The 23,483-nt window shown below is 52.1% G+C and overlaps 9 protein-coding genes across 9 annotated transcripts; 3 read left to right on the top strand and 6 right to left on the bottom strand.

The window, feature by feature from the left end:
- Positions 1–5: 5 nt before the first annotated feature.
- On the bottom strand, positions 6–2,931 carry COCSADRAFT_77191 (uncharacterized protein; the record flags this gene model as incomplete). Its single annotated transcript, XM_007696855.1, has 3 exons — positions 6–293; positions 346–2,271; positions 2,320–2,931. The coding sequence occupies 3 exons, from the start codon at positions 2,929–2,931 to the stop codon at positions 6–8; spliced, it is 2,826 nt and encodes a 941-aa protein (XP_007695045.1).
- A 212-nt stretch (positions 2,932–3,143) lies between these two features.
- Positions 3,144–5,058, bottom strand: COCSADRAFT_32503 (uncharacterized protein). The gene is made up of 3 exons (XM_007696121.1): positions 4,316–5,058; positions 3,975–4,258; positions 3,144–3,924 (listed from the first exon to the last, which is right to left on the bottom strand). Exons 1-3 carry the CDS (start codon positions 4,720–4,722, stop codon positions 3,311–3,313), a joined length of 1,305 nt encoding a protein of 434 aa, XP_007694311.1. The 5' UTR covers positions 4,723–5,058; the 3' UTR covers positions 3,144–3,310.
- A 1,198-nt stretch (positions 5,059–6,256) lies between these two features.
- COCSADRAFT_32502 (uncharacterized protein) lies at positions 6,257–9,406 on the bottom strand. Its single transcript, XM_007696120.1, has 3 exons — positions 9,198–9,406; positions 7,375–9,144; positions 6,257–7,329 (listed from the first exon to the last, which is right to left on the bottom strand). Exons 1-3 carry the CDS (start codon positions 9,317–9,319, stop codon positions 6,624–6,626), a joined length of 2,598 nt encoding a protein of 865 aa, XP_007694310.1. The 5' UTR covers positions 9,320–9,406; the 3' UTR covers positions 6,257–6,623.
- Positions 9,407–9,918: 512 nt separating this feature from the next.
- Positions 9,919–11,273, top strand: COCSADRAFT_155979 (glycosyltransferase family 15 protein; the record flags this gene model as incomplete). The annotated part of the gene is made up of 3 exons (XM_007696854.1): positions 9,919–9,966; positions 10,023–11,154; positions 11,206–11,273. The coding sequence occupies 3 exons, from the start codon at positions 9,919–9,921 to the stop codon at positions 11,271–11,273; spliced, it is 1,248 nt and encodes a 415-aa protein (XP_007695044.1).
- Positions 11,274–11,533: 260 nt separating this feature from the next.
- Positions 11,534–13,363, bottom strand: COCSADRAFT_214276 (uncharacterized protein). Its single transcript, XM_007696853.1, has 3 exons — positions 12,530–13,363; positions 12,031–12,471; positions 11,534–11,973 (listed from the first exon to the last, which is right to left on the bottom strand). The coding sequence occupies exons 1-3, from the start codon at positions 13,094–13,096 to the stop codon at positions 11,794–11,796; spliced, it is 1,188 nt and encodes a 395-aa protein (XP_007695043.1). The 5' UTR covers positions 13,097–13,363; the 3' UTR covers positions 11,534–11,793.
- A 758-nt stretch (positions 13,364–14,121) lies between these two features.
- COCSADRAFT_214285 (uncharacterized protein) lies at positions 14,122–14,661 on the bottom strand. The gene has a single exon (XM_007696852.1). The coding sequence runs from the start codon at positions 14,524–14,526 to the stop codon at positions 14,233–14,235; it is 294 nt and encodes a 97-aa protein (XP_007695042.1). The 5' UTR covers positions 14,527–14,661; the 3' UTR covers positions 14,122–14,232.
- Positions 14,662–14,765: 104 nt separating this feature from the next.
- COCSADRAFT_32499 (uncharacterized protein) lies at positions 14,766–18,681 on the top strand. The gene has a single exon (XM_007696119.1). It carries the CDS (start codon positions 14,938–14,940, stop codon positions 18,586–18,588), a length of 3,651 nt encoding a protein of 1,216 aa, XP_007694309.1. The 5' UTR covers positions 14,766–14,937; the 3' UTR covers positions 18,589–18,681.
- A 219-nt stretch (positions 18,682–18,900) lies between these two features.
- On the top strand, positions 18,901–21,908 carry COCSADRAFT_77505 (uncharacterized protein; the record flags this gene model as incomplete). The annotated part of the gene is made up of 3 exons (XM_007696851.1): positions 18,901–19,190; positions 19,244–21,707; positions 21,789–21,908. 3 exons carry the CDS (start codon positions 18,901–18,903, stop codon positions 21,906–21,908), a joined length of 2,874 nt encoding a protein of 957 aa, XP_007695041.1.
- Positions 21,909–22,006: 98 nt separating this feature from the next.
- On the bottom strand, positions 22,007–23,441 carry COCSADRAFT_214250 (uncharacterized protein). Its single transcript, XM_007696850.1, has 3 exons — positions 23,332–23,441; positions 23,024–23,258; positions 22,007–22,968 (listed from the first exon to the last, which is right to left on the bottom strand). The coding sequence occupies exons 1-3, from the start codon at positions 23,358–23,360 to the stop codon at positions 22,105–22,107; spliced, it is 1,128 nt and encodes a 375-aa protein (XP_007695040.1). The 5' UTR covers positions 23,361–23,441; the 3' UTR covers positions 22,007–22,104.
- Between the last annotated feature and the right edge of the window lie 42 nt (positions 23,442–23,483).

Below are 23,483 nucleotides of genomic sequence, written 5' to 3'. Positions count from 1 at the left end.
TTACCTCACATCCTAAAGCCGTGTGCAGCGCTGATCCATTCCTGGTCCAGCCTATCACTGACCCTCTTCAACACCCGACTTCCACCCATCAGAGTCTGGAACAAATGGATTCGCTCATCTTTGCTCATAATCAGAAAGCGAGAGAGTCCGGTTGCAGATATGTGCTTCGGCTCGGCTGCAAAAGGTGAGCTTGAACAGAGTGCAATTTCGAGCGTCGTCGGCTTCTTCAGCAATGCGACAATGGCCTGAGCCGCAAACGGATTTAGACCTGCTCGACGCAGGAAAACCTCGTACTAGTAATGGCCAATAAGATGGGATGCTTCTCAGTAGGGTTATAGTACTTACTGTTGTTTCCTGCGTTATAAGCTTAATGTCACCAATGTCAGCTGAGCCGTACGGTAAGCCGTATTTTCCCATTTCTGTCACCGTGGCACGCGCGAGGGCCTTCTCGCCTCCGGGAACGTACTGGATTAGCACATCACCCTCTGTGTTAGAAGTAAATCCCTCAATCGCTTTCAATGCTTCACTATCACGTGGGTCCTCTGGACGGCTTGACCCCAACTCTTCCAATTCACGACTTAGTCCCTCGCTGATCAGAACAATCAGTCTCTCGTATCGTAACTGGAGAGTAGCCAAAGACTCCTTTATCGGGGACCTTTCTGTTTGCCCCGGAAGAGCTCGCTGCTTGATCTGTTGCAAAGAAGTAAGAATCAGACCGGTGGAAGGCGAAAGAATCATGTCGGCATCTTTGGCCGGCGAATGCGGTAGAGTGTAGTCTCGGTACACCATCTCAGCGTTTGGAAACATCTGTTCTATCTGCCTCAACAGGCTTCTTTGTTGTAGAAACTTTGACGAGATGAGGATCGAACACGGCTCAAGGTCGGCTGGGATATTTGTAGGTGAGGGTGGAGGGTCCGTCATCTTCGTCTTCTCATCGTCTCTAAAATGTGCCATGTGCATCTCGTTTCTTGCCTCCTCGACAGGTCTTTTGGAGGCCTGAACTTTCGGGATATCCACTGAACGAGTACTTTTGCCTAAAAAAGGCTTTTTAACGGTATCAGCTCTTACAGACCCAGCAGCCTTTCCACGTGTCTCCAAAAACCTGTGAAGAGCACTTGTAGCAGAGAAACCACCAAACATGAGCTCATTGCTATTACCGTCTTTTTTCTTGTGTGCAGGCTTCAGCCGTGAAATCTGCTCTTGTGACAATTGCTGGCTCATATCCGTAGTCTTCGTTTCCAAGCCTGCTGGTATATGGCGCTGTAGCACTGCTTGTTTGTGACGTGTCTCTATCGTATCTTCTAGTTTCAGCTTGCGCTTGTTTAATAAAGCTTGCATGTCCTGGCTATGCTCATCAAGCACTGATTCTAGTTCGTCTTCGTCGTCTTCATCAAAGATTCTGAGCCCATCCCGCTTCCACACCTGCGTAGAGCTGGTTGCAATGCTACTTGTACTGGCTTCACTTAAAATTCTCTTCATATCGGTTTCGCCATGTAATGTCTCCTCCAGATTCAGTATTGATATCTTTGTCGTCAAGAAACCCCATTGCAACTCTCTTTCCGGCACTGACATTCCATGCCAGGATAGCGCGAATTTCAGTTCCTCACGTTTGATCCTCCGTAGAAATTGCGCCTGAGATTCAAGCTCAGTAGGATACCGGCAATTGTCGCGGTTTCGCCGACTATACTCAACCCACGGCGCCACGGGTAGTGGAGAGTCGATATACGGAACGTCCACACGTGCGGTCGTATCAGCACAGGACAGTTGCTCATTTCCAACAGACTTTCTCACTTTTTCAGCGAGTAGCTCAATTTCCGCGAAGATTTCAAAGTCCTCACTCGCGATATCATCATCACCATTATCCTGACCCCAGGGCTCATATGAGACAAGCTCACTTAATGTTGTGGCAAGAGACACCGATTTGAGCTTCTTCATCGGTGAGGTAGAAAACGTCGATGGTGTCAACGGCCCTTCCACTTTCAAGTCTGCAGCTTTACGCTTCGAAGGAATCAGTGCACATGCCTCGGGCAGTGGGCTAAACGACAACGGATGAATCATGTCGAGAAGCATCGAATCACTGCTATCAGATTCTTTCCGAGTAAGGGAATCTGCAGCCATGATCTCACTTTGAATGACTTCTGTCTCTGCACGGACAAAGTCGCTGCTATCTGATATAAGCGGCAGATTGTTTGTGGGTGATGAAGGTATGTAGGGCACCTGCAATGGAGAAAGCAGGAGTAAGGGAGGCGTGATGGGCCGAATAATTAAATCCTAAACTTTTCAGCATACGTATGCAAAGATTGTACATCATCCAATTACCCGATTGTAGATCTTATCTTCAGTCTTCAGCGCCTCGCTATCCCCTGGCACGTATGCATCGCGGATGGCTTCTTGGAGTTGCAAGAGTGTGCTTCTTGAGACAGCAAGCTTCTCAGTTTTGGCTTGCGCATCGCATTGTGCAGGATATGTAAGGTATGTAGCAGGCCATTCAAAGCCTTCGTCATCTTGTTCATTAACAAGTTCAGATGGAATCTTGAGATTCCTGAAGTCTGGTGGCGCCACATTACCGAAACTCAACAAGTCAACATCGTGGTCTGACTGGAGAACTGGAAGTTCATGCTTTAGATCCAAAATGCAATTTTTGTTGTCAGTCTGAAAACGGCTGACAGAAGTCTCTTCTTGGTAGATATAGATTTTCTTGAGCAGCAGTACAGCGTCTCTGTTTACTGTAAGTCGTTCCTTTGTTAGTGTCGAGACCACATCGGTAGTGGAGGGGTCAGAGAGACTGCAAAGGCTCTCATCGAGAGCTGTAGCCGATAATACATCCAGATCCGGAAAGGGTAGCGGCTCAGTTGTATAATCGATACAGAGGCCTTGTGCTCGTGCATATTCAAGAGGACAAAGTTCATCTTGTGAGCTTGGTTGGTCCATGGTAGCCATACACGTGTAATCGCATACTTCAACTCACGTAAGTGACCACTAAGGTTTTTGGCCTGGCATTAGTGGGTGATCAAGCAGGTGTTAGGTTTTGGATCGAGGATCGTTCCTTCCTCGTCTGTCTCACCAACATTCCCACGTGGCCACTGTACGTGAGAAGTCAACACCAACAGAAGCTACAACATCACAGACAAGACAGCGTGGGTTCAGAGTGATTTGACGATTAAATTTTTCATTGTACTCAGCCGTTGCTGTACTGTAGGCCGTTTCGTATGTTCTCAAATGAATGTGCAAAAGACACTTAATTATTTACAGCTCATCATCTTAGCTCTCCGCACGGTAGGCATAAAAAGCCCATGTCACATATTTACGCTTATGGAGTGGTTGGCTTCTGACCGAAACCGAGCGACTGGTTGCCACCGTTGAAGGCAACAAACTGCGCCCTGAACATGGTATCGCCATAGATCTGCAGACCGGAACCCTGGTTGCCCTGTACACCACCGAAGCAGGTGGTGTTTGCCTTGTCGACAGGCGCAAAAATGAGCTGGTTGCCAGGAATCTTGGCCATGTACGAGTCACCAATGGCGACGCTCATGTCAGGCAGGGTGGTTGCGCATGGGAAGATGAAGCCACCAACTTGAGCATTGAGCTGGGCGCCCTTGACTTGCGAGTAGTATGCATCGGCGACCTGTTGGTCCACAAGAAGAAGAGATGTACCAGTGTCGGCAATAGCATCAGATCCCTGTGGGTTGTCGAACAACTGGTCACCGACGGCAAACTTGGTAGAGCCGAATTGCCAGAAGCCAGTCTCAGCCTTGACAGGAATCCAGGCCATCTCGCCCTCAAACTTGGTGGCATCGATTTTGCCAAACTCGTAGACACCGGTGCCATCTGGGTCGAGATCGGCAGTAAAGACAGGCATGTCCAAATCGTTCATGACATTGGCGAAGAAGGTATTCTGAGGAGTCTTCTTGGTGCCGTCGTTGACTGGTTCGTTGTTAGTAAAAGGTGCTGCACCTGAGAGTTGGTCAACTTACCCGTATTGAGTTGGGAGAAGGCAAGGCCGACAAGGCCGTCAGTGTTGGTATCTTGAACAAACGATTGGGAGACCTGGTTGGCGAGCTCGACGGCCTGGTTCTTGACAGTGACACCTCCAATGGTGACGGTGTCTGTGCCCACGATACCAGCGGCGCCAGAACCATCGCCGTAGCTAATCTTCCATTGAGCACCGTCCACCTTCTTGAACGTAGCCGACTTGGCCGGATCAAAAGCGGTGTGTTGACCAATGAGTTGAGGGTCAAGCTCGGTGCTGAAACACCAACTGCGCGTTACTGATTAGTACATGGTTGGCTGTAAGTAGCAATGAGCACAAGCTTACAGATCAGAGGAACCAGAATCAAAATCCAAATTGAGGGTCTGTCCGCCAATGTCGACAGGTGACAAGAACAGAGCAGCATTGTCGGCAGGGTTAGCGGCAACTGTTCCAGTCGAGTTACCACTGGAGCCAGCAGCAGCAGCAGTAGCAGTGTCGTTGCCCTTTGTTTGCTTGGAGAAGGATATGAAGCCATCTTTGACCATGAAGTCCTCCTTGATCTTGAAGTTGTATTTCCTGAATACCTTCCTCATGGCAGCAGGACCATTGGGGCCAGTGGGATGGGCCTTGTTCAATTGCCTGGGAACCTTGAAGGAACGTTTCTGGAGACCCCTCTTGCGGGAGGGAGCCGGGACGGCGAGCACAACGGCTGCCAAAAGAGCAACAAAAAGAAGAAATCGTAGAGAAGGCATGTTGAGCAAACGCTGACCGGCAGCCTAACAGAATGAATCTGTTGTTTGGAGAAATAAAAAGAGGAGAAGAAGTGGTCAAGGAGAATAAGAAAACGGACGAGACGAAACAAAACACCACTTCCTAGAAAACAAAAATGGAACCCAGGCCTAGCCTTGGAGGATGGTTATCAATGAGTGTGCGAGAAGGGTGGCTTTTAAAAAGAAGGAATAACGGTGCAAGGCCTACATCCAGAGACGGTGAAACTCGTAGAGAGATGAAACTCGAATCCAGAATCGGATCATATAGCGCTGCATATTGAAATGTTTGGGAGCGCTAAGCCCGTACTCAAGACCCGGACGGAAATGCACGCGGCAGCAGACAAAACGCTACGCGTACTACGTTGAAGGAGATCCATGGGGAAATGGCAGCTAGTTGCTGTCAGCCTGTCAAGACCATTGGCTCTATGCAAGCCTGGGTAGCCACCGTTCAGTTGAATGCAACCATGTGGGTCGGACCTGCGCAAGCTCAGTGGCGAGGGAGCATCTAGAGCCTCATCATGGCTGTATCGATAAGGGGCAGATGGACTCGTTACGCGTCCACCTACGATGGTGGTTGTGATAGTGGAGCGAGAGAACGCTCGTCGGCGTGGGTCGCCGCTCAAGTGCGTTTCAGCGGCGTAGCATTCACAAACGCCATATACTACAGCAACCAGCCATGGCAGTGACGCTACGATGCGTTCATGGCTACTCGGGCATTCTTCATACGCACTTGGCAGTCGTCCGCCTGCTTGCCTGTCTGCCTGCCTGCTTGCTTACGACGACGACAGCTCTGCTTGGACAAGTTTACAAATGTTGAAGTTTTCCATGTCTCTCAACGGTGTCGCATGAGGTTACCGCCGCCGACGGATTTTGGTGGTTGCATGAAGGTGAGAGTGTTTCAGAGTGCCAAGGCCAGACAAGCTAACCCGGCGATTCGGCTCCGATGAAACCCAGGGGCCTCGCGCCCGCAACTCGAGTAGACACAGCTGCCGGCCCAGCCTGCCAGTGGCGCGTACAGCACCGTGTCGACAGAGAAGCGTCCGCGGCAATGCTTAGCTATGATGCCGAGCCATTTCCTTTCAAACACTCTCCGTCTTGGAGAACATGCTTGACCATGGCAATACACACGAACACGTCGGCCTTTCGGACATGAGCCTGACTTCCAAGGGGCGTTTCCTCGCGTGCCGTGTACCCTTGATTTGCTTTTTCAAATTGCAAGCCGCTTCCTTATGGGACCCAAATCCGCACCATGCCAATGGTCGCAGCCAAGAGTGCCTACCAAACAATGTCCTTTGCCCGTGTTCGAGGCGCGCGCCAGCTCCACAAGAAATACATTTTAGCCAAGTGCAGATAGCGTGTCCATGTGTTTGGTACCGAAGGAAAGAAAACATGTGTGCATGGTACATCAGTCCTGGCCTGAACTAGGCAGAAAGTTGGATGTGCAGGGTCTCGGCTACGTACCAACGTCAGGACCCCAGGTGTATATCTACACCACTACGACAGGCGGCATTTGTTTGCATGAAATCAATGCATATATTCGTATATTAAATAACAATACTTTTTTTTCCATCTTCTTCTTCTTCTATCATGACTCGACATTGCCGCTCCCCACGTTCGTACCTAGTGTGCATGTTTGCTTCCCATACAAACAATCACAGGCACCAGGATATGCCAATCCCTACCAGGCCATCTGCTGCCGGATCTGTAACATCCCGCTGTGCTTGGCCCATTCGCCATGGCTCCCTCCAAGACTTCGCGTGCGTTGTGCCCCGGCGCGGCAACATCCCACTTCGCACTGTGCCTCCTATTACCGTCCATCACACTGCGTAATCGGTAGCGTTTCAACCGCGATAGTGTGTTCCAAACATTGCAAATCAGCCCTTTCATCCAAGAAGCTCTACATCTAGCCCAATCGCTCTCATAAACAAGTTTACGTTTGCCGTTCGAGCGCTCGCCATGTCTGGTGGTAAAGCCTTGCTCACAGAAACGGTTTCCATGACGCGGTCCTTCACTCCGAGTACTAGCCTCTGCTGTTGCTCCGGGCTGGCTCCCACACCCATCGCTGCCAGGAACTGCCAGATGTACATGTCGTCCGTGTCGTTGATGCTCCCTGGGAACAGGTAAGGGAGAACCGGCTCAATAACGTCAAACAAGCGGTTGTAAAGCCCAGTCCATTGCTGCCAATCAGTCACCATCTCGGGCGCCGACTGCTTAAGGAGTTCAGCCCGGGAAATCAGGAATGTCAGAAGAGTAAGGCCTATCCTGCTCCGCGCCACTACGTGGAGGTTGGTGCGGTCTAGAACAAGGCCAAGAAGACCAATGACAATGTTCAGTGGCGCATCTGAAATGTGCGCGTGGATGGGCGACATGACTGTCTGAGAAAAGAGATCGACCTCCTCACGGATTGCCGCACTCAGGGGCTCTTCGGGCGTAGCAATGGCCTGGCCCACTACTGAAAGGGCATCGAGGTGAACAACGATCATGGTCACGACTGTGATGCGCTCTTGCTCGTTAATGTGGCGGAAGAGGCGCGGCACAACCTTCTTGCCCTTGGCATGTGAAAGGATCGAAATGAAGGGATGAGGTGTGCTGAGCATGTTAGCAGGAGCAGCTTCACTGTGGGGCACGACATACTTGGGATTGATGGGCTCCATAATCTTTGTGTTGAGCCAGAGCTGCTCGTGGAGAGCCTCAATCCGCGATCGCCATTCCATGTGTGCTTGGATGGCTTCAGGAGGGCTGTTTTCCTGAATTGGCATTGGCATGGCGCGTTCATGATCTTCCATTTGCATCAACGTCTTGTACACAGCCTCGATGTTACGAAGCGTTTGTTTACGATCTGCGATGGAGGACCGGGGGTGTCTTGGGAGTTTGTCGTTGGTTTCCGGTCGCTTGAGGTTGAGCAGCGGTCGTGGCGTCTTGGAATTGCTGAATGCAATTTTTCCAAGACTACCCTCGACGACGAGTTGTTTGGCTTTTGGCCGTGCTTTGGCAGCCTCGACTGCACGCTGGATCTGTTGCTCCATGCGCTGCATGTGGTTGTCGCCTCCGCGGCCATGTCGACGGGCGCCGAATCGGTTGTTCGTCTGGAAGAGATAGGTTTGGGCAAACTGGCTTGCTGGCTGTTGGGGGTTGTGGCGGGGAGCACCCCGGATCTGGCTGAAGACCTGGTAGTAAAAGTCCTCTGCAATGGCAGCTTCAGGGCCCCGTTCTTCCAGGTTTCCAGTCGCGGTCATCAGCTGCTGCAGCTGGATACGAGTGATGAAGTTCTTGTCCTGAGGCGTCATGAGACCATTGTCCTTTGCCAAAAGGGCAATCTTGTGGTTTCGCTTCGCGCGCTTTGCGTCTTCTTCAAGGAAAGCAGCACGCTCAGCCTCGGACAGCTGAAGGAGCTGCTCCGGGTGGGTAATAACCATTCCGGGAAACGAAGGGCCTCTGTTATGGGCTCCTGGCTGACCGCGATGCGGGCCAGGCTGCATAGGCTGGCCCTGGCCGGCGAGGCGGTTGGGGTTCTGCAGGATCTGACGGGGCTGTGCAGGTGAACCTTGGATCTGATTCTGCGGAGCACCGGGGTCGTTGGAGTGGGGTCGCTGTCGCTGGAGAATGGTGGGCTGCTGGGGCGATTGGGACTGGACGGGCTGGTCTGGCAGTTCGGCACGGAGCTGCTGTTGATGTCTCGGTGGCATACCCTGCTGCTGTTGCTGGGGTCTCTGCAGAATCTGGGGCGCAATGTGGCCAGGCATACCGGGATAATGTGGCTGGGCCTGGGGGAACTGACCCTGCTGCTGGTACTGCTGCTGAGGGTAGCCGGGGAAAGCCTGGGGCGGTGGCTGCTGAGCCAGCGGGGTAGCTCTGGGGTCATTGTTGAGAGATTGAGCGCGCATCATGGCCTCGACCTCCTCCATGCTCATGACCTTTCTGGTGGGCGCAGGCATCTCGGCAGCGGCAGGGGGCTGTGGCGAGGGCTGGCGCTGGGCGGCGGGCTGCTTGGGCTTGAGGCCCCAGATGTCGGCACGCGCCTCAAGCTGGGGAATGTACTCGGGGTCCTTGTAGCTCTCATAGCCAGAGCGATTGGGCTTTGAGGCCTGGGGGACGGGGGGCCTCTGTTGGTACTGGTGCTGTTGTTGGTGCTGCTGCTGCTGCTGTTGCAATTGCTGCTGTTGCAATTGCTGCTGTTGCAATTGCTGCTGCTGGTGATGCTGGGGGATCTTTTGGCGGGCGTGGAACAGCATCTGCTCCTCCTGAATGGTGCCAGCAACCATTGACGTCTGGCCGGCAAAGTCAAAGTGCTTGCCAACCGACTGCTGCGTGGCCGGGCCGTCGCCGAAGGTGTCGTCATTGCGGTCGTCGGCATCGTCGTCTAGCTGGTCGCCGAGGCCGTCGTAGGTGTCATCGAAGTCGATTCTGTGAGTAGTGAGAAGCAGGCCTGGTGGGCGTCGAGGGCGACATGGACATACACATCGTCATCGGCCGCCCCGCCGCCGAGGGCAGCAAAGGCATCGTGCTGGCCAAAGCCGGGGGCGGCAGTCGAATGGCCCTGGTCACGTGGCAACGTCGTGTCGAAGCCGAAGAAGGACATGGCGGCGGGCCTCTCTCACCACACGCGAGATGTGTGTGTGGTGGTGGTGGTGATGTTGGTGGTTGTTGGGGGTGGGCGTGTGCGGTGGTGGTGGACGGTGGATAATCGACGGCAAAGTCCGCACGCGCTCGTATGGACTGACTGCCTGGCCCTCGTACCCGGCAAGCCTAGCCTACTAGGTATACCTGGTCCTCAGCCACACTTTCTTACTTGCCTACCGCCTACCATTCTTACCACTGCTACAACTCCTTTTCTGGCTGCCCAACTCCTGTTCTACTTTTCTTCCATCTGCCTTCTCCTTCTTTTTCTCCTTCCCCACCTTGTCCCCCGTTTCACCCCGCCTACCCCCCCGTGGTCTTCCTCTTCCGCTTTGTCCTGCCCATGCGCACGCCTTGCGCCAAGTAGCAGTCGCTCGTTCCCCCTGCACCACGTCGCCGCCGCTGCCAAAGACGCCACGCGCACCCTTTAATCCACTCTTGCTCGCAGCATAAAAGCAGCCTGGCAGTGTGGAGAGTCTCCGACGTCACTAGGAAAGCTTCAGCCTGTCGATCACGACTCGCAATCTCAACCATCAACACCAACACCGTCCGCCACCCGCCATGGCCGGCAGCCAGCGCTATCTCCGCTACATTGTCTTCGCCGTCATCGTATGATCCTCCCCTGTCACCTCACTCATGCCCACGCAGCCATTGACTCTCTCCAGTCCCTGTTCCTTCTCTACTTCATCGGCTCCTCATCGTCCGTGCCTGCCGCAAGCTGGCCAGCCTACCAAGATGCAAAAACCCCAGCCACACCGCCCCAGGGCAATGCCGCCGTGGTAGACGACGACGAATCCCCTCGCACTCCCACCCCCAGCACCGGCACCCACACTAACCCCGGCACTTCGCTCAATGACAAGACGCTTCCCCCCGCCACCATCGCCGGTGACCGCATGAACGCAACCTTTGTCACTCTCGCCCGCAACCAGGACGTCTGGGAGATTGCAAAGTCGATCCGCCACGTCGAGGACCGCTTCAACCGCAAGTTCAACTACGACTGGGTCTTCCTCAACGATGACGACTTCAGCGACGAGTTCAAGAAGGTGACGACGGCCCTCGTCTCCGGCAAGACAAAGTACGGCAAGATCCCCATGGAGCACTGGTCCTTCCCTGAGTGGATTGACCAGGAAAAGGCCGCAAAGGTTCGCCAGGAGATGAAGGAGAAGAAGATCATTTACGGAGACTCGATCAGCTACAGACACATGTGCCGCTACGAGTCAGGCTTCTTCTTCCGCCACCCATTGATGCTCGACTACGAATGGTACTGGCGTGTCGAGCCCAGCATCGAGCTGTACTGCGACATCAACTACGACACCTTCAAGTACATGGCTGAGCACAAAAAGAAGTACAGCTTCACCCTTAGTCTGTACGAGTACGTCGAGACCATCCCCACGCTCTGGGACGCCACCAAGAACTTCACAAAGCACTTCCCCCAGCACATCAGCAAGGACAACTCTATGAAGTTCCTCAGTGACGATGGTGGCGAGACCTACAACCACTGCCATTTCTGGTCCAACTTCGAGATTGGCAACCTTAACTGGCTCCGGTCTGATGCATACATTGACTTCTTCACTTCTCTCGACCATGCTGGTGGTTTCTTCTACGAGCGCTGGGGTGATGCACCTGTCCACTCCATCGCCGCCGGTTTGCTCCTGCAAAAGGATGAGCTCCACTTCTTCAACGATATTGCTTACTACCACGTTCCCTTTACGCACTGCCCAACAGGCGAGAAATACCGCCTTGATCACAAGTGCTCATGCAACCCCAAGGACAACTTTGACTGGAAGGGTTACAGCTGTAAGTTTGACCATCTAGCTTTTGCAAATACCAATACTTACACGTCAACAGGTACTTCTCGCTTCTACGAGTTGAATGGCCTGGAGAAGCCAGCAGGGTACGAAAAAGAGCAGGACTAGATGCTCAATTTTACTTTTCGATTTCAATACCAGTGCGAATCGCCGTCGGCCTTGTTTTTCTCTGCTTTTAGCGGACCCGACGTCTGACGTAGTCTAAAGTGCACCGCTCTCCTCATCAGACAAAAGACGACTTGCAGTGAAGATTGTCTTGTTCGTGCTCGCCATCATCAGTCTAGGGATTTGCATGGTCAAAAGACGTCGCACTGGAATATCACAGTCGCCGCAAAATTCGTTAGCCAAGTGGCCTTTATAGGGAAATCAGAGGGTATTAGAAAAAAATTCACTCTAAATGGCGTAAATGTTGGCTTGGCGTTGAAATCTATGCTTTGGTCATTTACCTCTGGCTTTGGCTGGTTGGCTGTCTGAAATGGGTCATGTCGTGGCTATTATCCATTTACCTGTAATGTTATATATTTATTGTAAACATTAGATTTACTGCTTAGACTAATGATGACGATGCGTCCGATGTGTGCAATTGATGTCATTTCTTTATTTTTGTTCTTCTCCTTCTTTTCTACTATTAATCATTATAATTAACTATGCCACTGCCATCCTTGTTGGCCTTGGGCACCCCGTGCCTCTCGCTCAACTCATCTTCCTGCGACCGACTTTGCGGATCAAGATATGGCCGTTCGGCACGCACCGCAACGCGCACGGCGTGTCTGCGGTGTGGTGCAAATCCATATGATGCTGAATGATTCTACATTGCGTTAGTGTTGCTCTCATATTTGCTTATATCAAGGATTCCAAGACTTACCGTGACCCTGTTATCCCAAAATGCAACATCACCTTCCTTCCACTGAAATCTTGCCTGGATCTCGGGACTTGTCGCAACAATCTCATTCAATAGTCCGATGATATGATCAGACTCGGTCTTGGGCACACCCACGATCTTGGTCACGAACCCCGGGTTAAAGAACAGACTCTTCCAGCCCGTCACGGGGTTGGTTCGAACAAGTGGATGCTCCGTTGTCACGGGTTCACGTCGTACCGTGCGGCCCAGGTCGCGTGACCCTTGGGCTTGCAGGTCGGCGGAGTGTAGGGCAGTCAGTGACTCGAGGTACTTTTGCATGTGTGACGAGAGCATATCATAGGCTGCGTATTGCGAGCTCCAGAGGGTGTCGCCACCGCCGCCTCGTGGGGGGCCCGTGAGGACTTTGAGCGATGTGTAGGATGGTGGTTGGAGTTCGTATGTTACCTGTTTCCATGATGTGATTAGCAAGATCCCGGTGTCAAGGGGTCAGCATAGTTCTTACATCTGAGTGCCAGAGAAATGTGGGTGTGAACAGAGCTCGTAGGTCGGGACTTCCTTCTCCTGTGAAGATGACATGTACATCTTCGAGGCCCTTACGCTTGGGAACGCCAGTTGTGGCGTGCTTGTGTAGCTCGCCAAAGTACTTACTTAGCTCTCTTTGCTTGTCAATGCTAAGGTTCTTTTGGTCGCGGAAGAAGACAACACCTCGTGTCGCGATCAAGCGTGCTAGATCGTTCTTTTGTGCATCGGTGAGGTTGGCGAGGTCTACGCCGTGTACCTCAGTCCCGATCTTGGGGTTGTAGTCAAAGACGTCTGTGGCAGAGGCAAGGAGGTTTTTGAAGTTAGGGTCTCCTAGTTGGCCCTTTTCTATGTAGGGAATCTCGGTATATGCTGGCCATGTGATGTCTGGGAAGTGTGGTCTTAGGTCCTCGTACTCGTATGTCTCGTCATGTTGTTTGATTTTTGTTCGTCCCGGGACGTAGCTGTGTGCATTTTTGGGCTTTGAGGCCACTACAGGAGCGTCTGTGGTGTTGTGTTGATATTGTAGTTCAACAAGTCCAGGTGCCATGGCAGCGGCAAGTTTACGATGTACGCCTTTTGGGATAGGAGTGATTGCAACGTTTTGAGAGGCCTTCTTCTACGTACGTCTTTCAAAGAGAATGAGGTAGAAGTGATAGAGCCTGTAATGGCACTCAAATCAAGAACCTAAATTGCTAGAGCAAAGGATGCTAGTATGACTTGAGAGGTGGAATGGTATCTGGGGAAAGGCAAAGCCAGTGAATCCGCTACTTATATCCTGCTGGGTAAAGTAATATCTAAAGTGCGTATTGTTGTGGGGAAAAAATATGCCGGCTTTGCTGGAGCAATTGCGCCATCGCACCTAATCCGATGATCAATCATAGTCCACAACACTGACGACACTTTGCAATCTTACGTGTCTGAGGCGTACGAGAACTGTCATTGGATTATGGAGCACTGAGTGGCTAACGGGAGCAGATACGAGGAACTACACAGTCCTATATTCTATCGGCCAAGTTGTCTCCTGGTAGAATTGCGGCTCAGTGCACATCATTGCGTACAAAGCAGACTAACTGGGAGAGTGAGTTGCTGAAGTCGGTGTAAAATCAGACGCTAGCCTGATGTGGAAGCTGAGGGCATGGCACCATATTGCACCATTTCACACTCTGAATTCAACATCGCCCGACAAATTATTTTTTGTCCCAAAGCAACAGGGCATTTAGACCGTCAATGTTCCCGTTCCTTGCCGGTTTTGTTCAAGGCGCAATATTGGCGAGCACAGCCGTGTGGGGAAGGTATGCGGAGAAAGGACATGGGGGCAGGACGTCCGACGTTCCTAGGACTGTGTTGCTTGGTAGAGCTTAATGCCTTCGGATTGCCTGTGATTGTCACTTGTGATCCATACCAACGATCTCTTAGCGATATACAGCTAGAACCCGCAACATTTGACAATTGTCGCTTGTAGCTATTGATGCGACTAAATGCCCCTTTCGTAGTTCCTCCTCCTACTCTGTCGGAAAAATAACCACGCTTGCTCGAACGCTTCGACACCTGACGCCTGTACTGGTTGCAAAATGTCCAATATAATCGAATTATTAAAAATGCCTTCTCTTATCGCTTCTCACTTATATCCTCTGCAAATATGTGCCAAGTCGATGGAGGACTCCCAAAACGACACAGTCTTTTTTATACTGATCGCCCTGTGATGAAGGGTATCGGGACACCGTTAAGATTTAGCCACTGTATCGAGGCTTTGCGCCCCTCACGTTGGGACTCGACGCCAGGGGCACTTTGGCCGCCTGTGGATTCTGAAGCATTCTGGACCCGTCGTCGGACAATGCCCTTTTCTTCAAGAATGGGACTCCAGTACGGGTGTGTGCCTTTGTGTATGCGGTAGAGCTCGTAGTTGCCGAAGATAAGAACGAGTGTGGATGTGACGGGTATGCGTGAGATGTTGTGGAAGATGCGTGTGGAGCTCATGTTTCACAATTTAAATCAGGCCGGAGATGTAGAGTGGAGTAGTGAGTAATGTACTGGACGCGCTCAGCAAATTTCTGAGGTTGAGTATCGTGAGTAAGTATGCACGGGAGGCGAGATGGAGTGATGCGGAGTCTGGCGAGAGATGAGTGGCTGCAGCGCGGGGACACGCCTTAGCGCGATTTCGCCGCCGAGCCGCATCAACTTTCTCGACTATGCGACAGCTCCGTCCAATCCACGCACTCCCATTTTCCATATACAACCACGGCCAGGTTACAACACATCATGCGTACTGGCGCCTAAGCAAAGGACTTGAATTCAGAAACCGCATAGATCCGATCATCAACAAGCGCGATTTCACCAGTCCCGACAATCCACAGAACCACGCGCCTTGCGAAGACGCAGATTACCGCCATGGACGACCTTGAGAACCTCGAGTTTCTATCGCTTGTTTCCAAGGTCACATCGGAAATACAAAACCACGTTGGTGTCTCCGATAAGACACTTGCCGAGTTCGTCATCGACCAACATGCCGACTGCAAGGATGTTGCCGACTTCAAGAAACAGCTCGAGGATGTTGGCGCCGAGTTTCCACAGAGCTTGGTCGAGAGCATCGATCGCCTTATTCTGACTCTGCATCCCAAATATAAGAACAAAGGCGCAGGTGGAAAGCAGGGAGGCGCAAATGCAGAAGACGACGGAGATGCAACAAGTCGCAAAACGCGTGTCTTCAAAGGGTTGGCCATTCCCGACAGGGAAGTGGAATACGATGCGGCAGATGAGGAGCCGATGAATGATGCGTCCCAGGCCGATGCGCTGGACGACACCTTTGCCATGCTGGAAGGACTGGCAGGGAAGGCACCAGGCAAGCCCAAGGAGCGGTCGCGCAAGAGGAGCATGAGCCCATACGACAGCGGCGACGATACCAGTAAGAGCAAACGACACAGGCGGAGGGACACATCGCACTCTCGCTCGCCATCCAGGAGTCCGCGGCGGGGGCGACAACGGGAGCAGAATGACGAGTTGGTTTTTGAAGACGAATTTGGCCGTACACGAACCGTCAAGCCCAGTAATAAGCAGCGAAGCCGCAAAAAGTATCGCGACGAAGATATTGAAGAGTTCCGACGGCAGCCCACTCCCGAGCTCGACGACGAGCCAGTGCTGTACAAGATTTACGACGGCAAGGTCACGGGTGTCAAGGATTTTGGCTGCTTTGTTAATCTACAAGGTGTGAAAGGCAAGGTCGACGGACTTGTCCATGTCACCCAGATGATGGAGGGGCGAGTCAACCATCCATCAGATCTTGTGTCGAGATGGCAGGAGGTCAAGGTTAAAGTTATCAAGATGGAAAACGGCAGGATATCGCTCTCGATGAAAGAGGTGGATCAGCGGACAGGCCGTGATCTTGCACCAGGAAAGCGTATAGCATCATTTGGAACCGGCGCGAACTCGCAAGGTCTTGGGGGCATTCCAGGAGTTGATAGCTCTGTGCCTGTTGTTGAGGATGGCTACAACAGCCGTAGAAATGGCATGCGGAAACGTATGACTTCGCCAGAGCGATGGGAGATCAAACAACTCATCGCCTCTGGTGTAATCCCCAAATCCGACTACCCCGATATTGATGAGGACTTTAACGCTCATATCAACGGCGAGGGCGGTTTCGAAGAGGAAGAGGATGTTGACATTGAAGTCCGTGAAGAGGAGCCACCCTTTTTGGCCGGTCAGACCAAGCAATCACTGGAGCTTTCGCCAATTCGTGTTGTCAAAGCACCTGATGGCTCGCTCAACCGTGCCGCAATGGCCGGAGACACACTGGCCAAGGAACGCCGTGATCTTAAACAACAAGAAGCACAGGAGAAGGCTGCAAAAGAAGCGGCAAACGTGGACTTGAGCAGTCAGTGGAATGATCCCATGGCCCAGCAACGGCAGTTTGCAAGCGATCTCCGCAACACTCGAACGAACGAACCCAGTCAAGCACTGCCAGAATGGAAAAAAATCTCCACAAACAGCAGGGAGACCTCTTTTGGCAAGCGTACCAACATGAGCATCAAAGAACAGCGGGAGTCGCTGCCTGTATTCAAATTCAGGAAGCAACTTCTCGAGGCTGTTGCAGCCCATCAAATCTTGATTGTAGTTGGTGATACTGGATCTGGAAAAACAACACAGATGACGCAGTATTTGGCCGAAGCCGGTTATGCTAACGAGCTTGTTATTGGTTGCACTCAGCCCAGGCGTGTAGCAGCTATGAGCGTCGCCAAACGTGTTGCTGAGGAAGTTGGCTGCACTCTAGGGAACGAGGTTGGTTACACGATTCGATTTGAAGACAAGACTTCACCGGATACGCGTATCAAATACATGACGGACGGTATCCTGCAGCGTGAGATTCTCTTGGACCCCATGTTGTCCAAGTATAGCTGTATCATGCTCGATGAGGCCCACGAACGTACGATTGCCACGGATGTACTGTTTGGTTTACTGAAAAAGACGCTCAAGCGACGACCTGACATGAAACTCATCGTTACCAGTGCTACCCTAGATGCCGACAAGTTCTCGGAGTACTTTTATAAGTGTCCCATCTTTTCAATCCCAGGCCGCACGTTCCCTGTCGAGGTCATGTACAGCCGGGAGCCTGAGTCTGATTACCTTGACGCAGCATTGGTTACAGTCATGCAGATCCATTTGACAGAACCAGCAGGTGACATCTTGCTCTTCTTGACAGGAAAAGAAGAAATCGACTCTTCTTGCGAGATTATATCTGAGCGCATGAAGGCCTTGGGACCGAACGTGCCAGAGTTGATGATTCTACCCATCTACGGTGCCCTGCCATCTGAAGTGGCGTCTCGCATCTTTGAGCCCGCGCCCGCAGGCAGTCGAAAATGTGTCATTGCTACCAATATTGCTGAAACCAGTTTGACTATTGACGGCATCTACTATGTTGTAGACCCGGGTTTCGTCAAGCAAAGTTCTTATGACGGAAAGCTAGGCATGGACCGTTTGCAGATTACGCCTATTTCCCAGGCTCAGGCTCGCCAAAGAAGTGGCAGAGCAGGAAGAACAGGACCTGGAAAATGTTTCCGTCTGTACACCGAAGCAGCATTCCAGAACGAGATGCTGCCGACAACTATCCCAGAGATTCAACGTCAGAACTTGTCAAACACGATTCTCATGTTGAAGGCTATGGGCATTAATGATCTGTTGCATTTTGATTTCATGGATCCACCACCGACCAACACCATGTTGACAGCTCTGGAAGAGCTGTATCAGCTGGGCGCATTGGACGACGAAGGGTTGCTCACGCGTCTTGGTCGGCAAATGGCGGATTTCCCCATGGACCCTTCTCTCTCCAAGTCACTGATCAAGTCAGTCGAGCTCCAGTGCTCAGACGAGATTCTCACAATCGTGGCTATGATTAGCGCCACTCAGAACGTTTTCCATCGTCCTCGAGACAAGCAGCAGCAAGCAGACCAGAAGAAGCAGAAGTTCAACGATCCATCTGGCGACCACATTACCCTTCTCAACGTCTACAATGGCTGGAAACAGGGCGGCTTCAGTACACCATGGTGCCACGAAAACTTTGTCATGCCCAAGAATATGCAACGCGTACGCGACGTACGAAACCAGTTGCTGCAGATCATGGCACGACACAAGCATCAGGTCGTGTCTTGTGGTCGGAATACCATCAAAGTTCGGCAGGCACTCTGCTCAGGTTTCTTCCGCAATTCAGCACGCAAGGATCCTGCCGAGGGCTACAAGACGCTTGTCGAGGGTACACCTGTGTACCTGCACCCTTCTTCGTCGCTCTTTGGTAAGCCTGCAGAGCATGTCATATATCATTCGCTTGTCGAGACTACCAAAGAGTACATGCACTTTTGCAGTGCCATTGAACCGAAGTGGCTAGTGGAAGCTGCACCTACTTTCTTCAAGGTTGCGCCGACGGACCGCTTGAGCAAGAGGAAGAAGGCGGAGAGGATACAGCCGCTACACAACAAGTTTGCAGGCGAAGACGATTGGAGACTGAGTGCCCAGCGAAAGGCAGGAAGAGGCGGTGGTGGTACTTGGGGCTGATTCCATGCACGTTGGGCAAAAAAGTTGCTTCTTGGCATATATGTGATACCTTTAAAATATAATGTACAGCTGGTTCTGGCCGGTCATTGCTTGTGTGAGAACATGTGTAACAAGCCGTGATGTTGGTAATCGAATTTAGAGTGATGGGGATCTTTGTCTGGTCAACATAGTAGAGGTGCACGGACCTGCACTTACTTCCTCATCCGGACAGCGCGACCGCGTTTTCGCGTGTTTACAGCGCCCCCGCAAAAGTCCCAAGGCTCCTGCTAGAGTGACCAACATCCCATACCACCGTAACCATACGCAAAAATCATGTCGTCTCTTCTGGATCTCGCGCTCAATTCGGACGCTGCGCCCACCCCCTCGAGCGCCTTCGGTAACGATGCACGAACACCACTGATGCGATCCTCGTCGGCCAGACCCCGCGGACCCCCCTCTGAAAGCGCTGGCGCCAACAGTGATGTTGAAGGAGACCCGGACGACGAGATCATCGGGGCACGATTGCCAGGCAGGCGCACCAATGCTCCACGGACAGATATTCCAAAAGTGGTCGATGTTACGGGAGAGACACTTTCGCTGCGCTTCCAGGAATTCCTAGAGAAGTGAGCTTCACGATGCACAATGGACAATACAAGCTGGCTAACCATAAGAACAGCTATACAGAAGACCCCTCCTCCTCAGCACTTCCAACATCGAGTGCGGTGCCTACTACAGACAAATACTACATTGCCCAAATACGTGGTATGAGGCTTTACGGCCTTTCTACCCTCTATGTCGACTACACGCACCTGCTCAGGCACGAAGATGGTATCCTCGCAGCTGCCATTGCAAGCGAGTACTATCGGTTCCTGCCCTACATGGTTCGATCGCTCCATAACCTTATCGCAAAGTACGAACCCAAGTACTTCCGCCAGCATAAGCAGCCCGCCTCCACAGCTTCTGCGACAGCTATCTCAAACGCTGGAAACTCAGAAAGTCAGAATGAGAGCCTCAACGAGAAAACAGCGAACCAGCAGACCGACAAGCTCTTCACCCTAGCTTTCTACAATTTGCCCCTTGTTTCACGTATTCGCCAGCTCCGCACCACGTCAATCGGTAGCTTGCTGTCAATTTCAGGCACTGTAACACGAACCTCTGAAGTCCGTCCAGAACTCTCAATGGCAACTTTTGTCTGCGAAATTTGCAATACCGTTGTGCCAAATGTCGAGCAAACGTTCAAATACACGGAGCCCGCGCAGTGCCCCAACATAACGTGTATGAACAGGGAAGGCTGGCGACTTGATATTCGGCAGTCTACTTTTGTCGATTGGCAAAAGGTGCGCATCCAGGAGAACAGCTCGGAGATCCCCACTGGTAGCATGCCGCGAACAATGGACGTCATTCTGCGGGGAGAAATGGTTGACCGTGCAAAAGCTGGAGAGAAGTGCATCTTTACCGGTACCGTCATTGTCATTCCTGACGTGAGCCAATTCCGTGTTCCTGGTGTGAGACCACAAGCAATGAGAGATACATCCAATGCTACGCGTGGCAACGATGTGGGTGGTTCTGGTGTCAGTGGCCTCAAAGCCCTTGGTGTCCGAGACCTCACATATCGCATGTCTTTCCTAGCATGCATGGTCTCCCCAGACCACTCAACTCCTGGGCAATCCTCAAACCACCATTTGACCGGTCAGGCTAGCAACATTCTTGCATCTCTGGGCCAGGGTCAAATCGAGTCGAATGCAACAAGCGGCGAGGAGGCACAGGAAGAATACCTTGGTACTCTAACTGCTGCTGAGATTCAGGATCTCAAGGACATGGTGCACAAGCCCAATATTTTCATGCGCCTTGTCGACTCGATTGCACCAATGGTCTACGGTCACCAGGTCATCAAGAAAGGTCTGCTCCTCCAGCTCATGGGCGGTGTGTCGAAAGAAACACCAGAAGGTATGGCGCTCCGTGGAGACATCAACATCTGCATTGTCGGCGATCCTTCGACATCAAAGTCACAGTTCCTCAAGTACATTTGCAGCTTCCTTCCTCGTGCTGTTTACACTTCGGGCAAGGCTTCGTCGGCTGCTGGTCTTACAGCTGCAGTTGTCAAAGATGAGGAGACTGGCGAGTTCACCATTGAAGCTGGAGCTTTGATGCTTGCTGACAATGGCATCTGCGCTATTGACGAGTTTGACAAAATGGACGTCGCTGATCAGGTCGCTATTCACGAAGCTATGGAACAGCAGACTATTTCGATAGCAAAGGCGGGAATTCAGGCTACGCTCAATGCTCGTACCTCAATCCTTGCTGCTGCCAACCCTGTAGGCGGTCGGTATAACCGGAAGACGACGCTGCGCGCCAATATCAACATGTCTGCACCCATCATGTCCCGTTTCGATCTATTCTTCGTAGTTCTTGACGAGTGTGACGAGGCTGTTGATCGTCATCTTGCCGAGCACATTGTTAGCATTCACCAGCACCGAGATGAGGCTGTGGACCCTGAATTTAACACGGAGCAGCTACAGCGCTATATCCGATTTGCGCGGACGTTTAGACCGGAGTTCACCGATGAAGCAAGGGAAACCCTCGTTGAGAAGTACAAGGAGCTGCGTGCGGACGACGCTCAAGGCGGCATTGGCCGCAACAGCTACCGGATTACGGTGCGTCAGTTGGAGAGCATGATTCGTCTCTCCGAGGCGATTGCAAAAGCGAATTGCGTGACGGACATTACACCCGAATTCGTCAAAGAAGCGTACAATCTCCTCCGGCAATCGATTATTTCAGTAGAGAAGGACGACGTTGAAGTAGAAGACGACGACGAAGCTCTTCTCGCGGCTGCGGCAGCTGCCGAGCAAGACGGGGATGCTGCCATGGGCGATGGCCAGCAGGAGGCAGCACGAGACCGGACGGCGACACCGGCGGTAGCGCCGCGGGAGAAGACGAAGATTACGCACGACAAGTACGTTGCCATGCGCAACATGCTTGTCAAGCGAGTCAACGAAGACCAAGAAGAGACACAAGACGGAGTGGAAGAGGAAGAGCTGCTCGTGTGGTATCTGGAGCAAAAGGAGAATGAGTTGGAGACGCAAGAGGACCTGGAGAAGGAGCGAGCTCTAGCGAAGAAGGTGCTGAAGAAGGTTGTCAAGGTACGTATTAAGAAGCAGTCGAAGATGCAGCATGATGTGTATATGTATGTGTGTTTCAATGTGCTAACAAGATGGAAACAGGAGCAATACCTCATGATGATCCGGGGTGAAGGTCTGGCAGACGAACAGGGGCAGGCAGAAGGTAACGACAAGGTGGTTTACGTGCTGCACCCCAACTGTCCGATTGAGGACATTGCCTAGGCGGCCAAGGATTCAATGTAATCTCATATTATACCCAACTTTCAAACTACCGAATGTGTTTTTGTTTTGTTTTGCTTGTCCTTGCTCATAGAATTGTTGATGCATTATATCCGAGAAATGTGTAAATCACGTGATCATGTTACCAAGATATGTCTCGGAATTGTCTTCCCCCAAATAAACATTTTCCGTGTTGTGCTTAGGCCTTTTTGTTCTTCAAAGCCTCGACAAACTCCTTTGGTGGCTGCTGGTTATAGCCTTCTGGGTTGTTCTCTGTCCATTTCCACAGGTCTGCGCAGGCATCTTCTAGTGTGTACTCGGTCTTCCAGTCTAGTTCCTTGTTGGCAAGACTTGGATTGGCCGTGAGATCAAGCACATCGCCCTGTCTCCGTGGGGCGACTTCGTAGGGAAGGTCGCGTCCGACTACCTTGCTAAAAGCCTTGATCATTTCGATGACGGTGGAGCCCTTGCCAGTACCCAGATTCCAGGCCTTGACACCCGGCTTTTGTTCGCGCAGGTAGTTGAGGGCTTGGAGATGGCCGCGCGCCAGGTCAAGGACGTGGATGTAGTCGCGAATGGCTGTGCCATCCTTGCTGGCGTAGTCGTCACCAAAGACGAGGAGCTTATCGCGTTTGCCGATCGCAACTTGAGCCAGCAAGGGTAGCAGATTGTAAGGAACACCTAGGGGGTTTTCGCCCATGATGCCACTGGGATGCGCACCAGCGGGGTTGAAGTACCTCAGCAGGGCGGCATTCCACTTGTTGATTTCCTGTTCGCTCTTTCCAGCCTTCCTGGCGTTGTTGCGCTCAGCCTCGATTGTGTCTGTGATTGCGCCTTCAATGGTGGACTTTGTGCGACCGTAGACATTGGTCGGGCCGATGGGGCAGTGTTCGGGGATGGGGATCATGTTGGGGACGCGCGTCGCATCGCCGTAGACGGTGGCAGAGGAGGAGAAGACAATGTTATTAACATTGTGCTTGACCATGGAGGTAAGGAGGGCAATGGAGCCGCCAACGTTGACGCGGTAATATGTGAGAGGAATTTCGCCAGACTCGCCAACAGCCTTGAGATGGTGTCAGAACTGGGGCGGCGCATTGGAAAGCGGGATATGGACTGACCTTCAGGGCGGCAAAGTGAATGACATTGTCAATATCTGGGTTCTCCTCAAAGACCTTGTCGAGGGCGGCCTCATCAGTCACGTCGCACTGGTAAAAGGCAGGTCGCTTGCCGCAGATGAGCTCGATGCGGTTGATGACTTCGGCTGATGAGTTGTAGAGGTTGTCGACAATGACGACCTTGTAGTCTGCATCGAGGAGGGCGAGGGCTGTGAAAGAGCCAATGTAGCCGGTACCACTGCGCTGTGGTTAGAACTAAGGTTCCATGGGCATGGCATGATGGCGGATAGTGGGGTGGAGGGGTAGCTTACCCTGTGACAAGAACAGAACCTACAACCATGTTGGCGGCTTCGAGTGTGCAGAGTGAAGAAATTCAAGGAGAGGAGGAACAGCTCTTATAAAATCCGGCGCTGGTATCTGAATGGGAAGTTGCAGAGGTTTGGCAAAGTTAGCAATACGAGAG

This window comes from Bipolaris sorokiniana (genome assembly GCF_000338995.1).
Source record: "Bipolaris sorokiniana ND90Pr unplaced genomic scaffold COCSAscaffold_1, whole genome shotgun sequence".
Classification (NCBI taxonomy): Eukaryota; Fungi; Ascomycota; class Dothideomycetes; order Pleosporales; family Pleosporaceae; genus Bipolaris; species Bipolaris sorokiniana.
The sequence above is the reverse complement of the archived record's forward strand: the minus strand, read 5'-3'. Positions and strand labels throughout refer to the sequence as shown.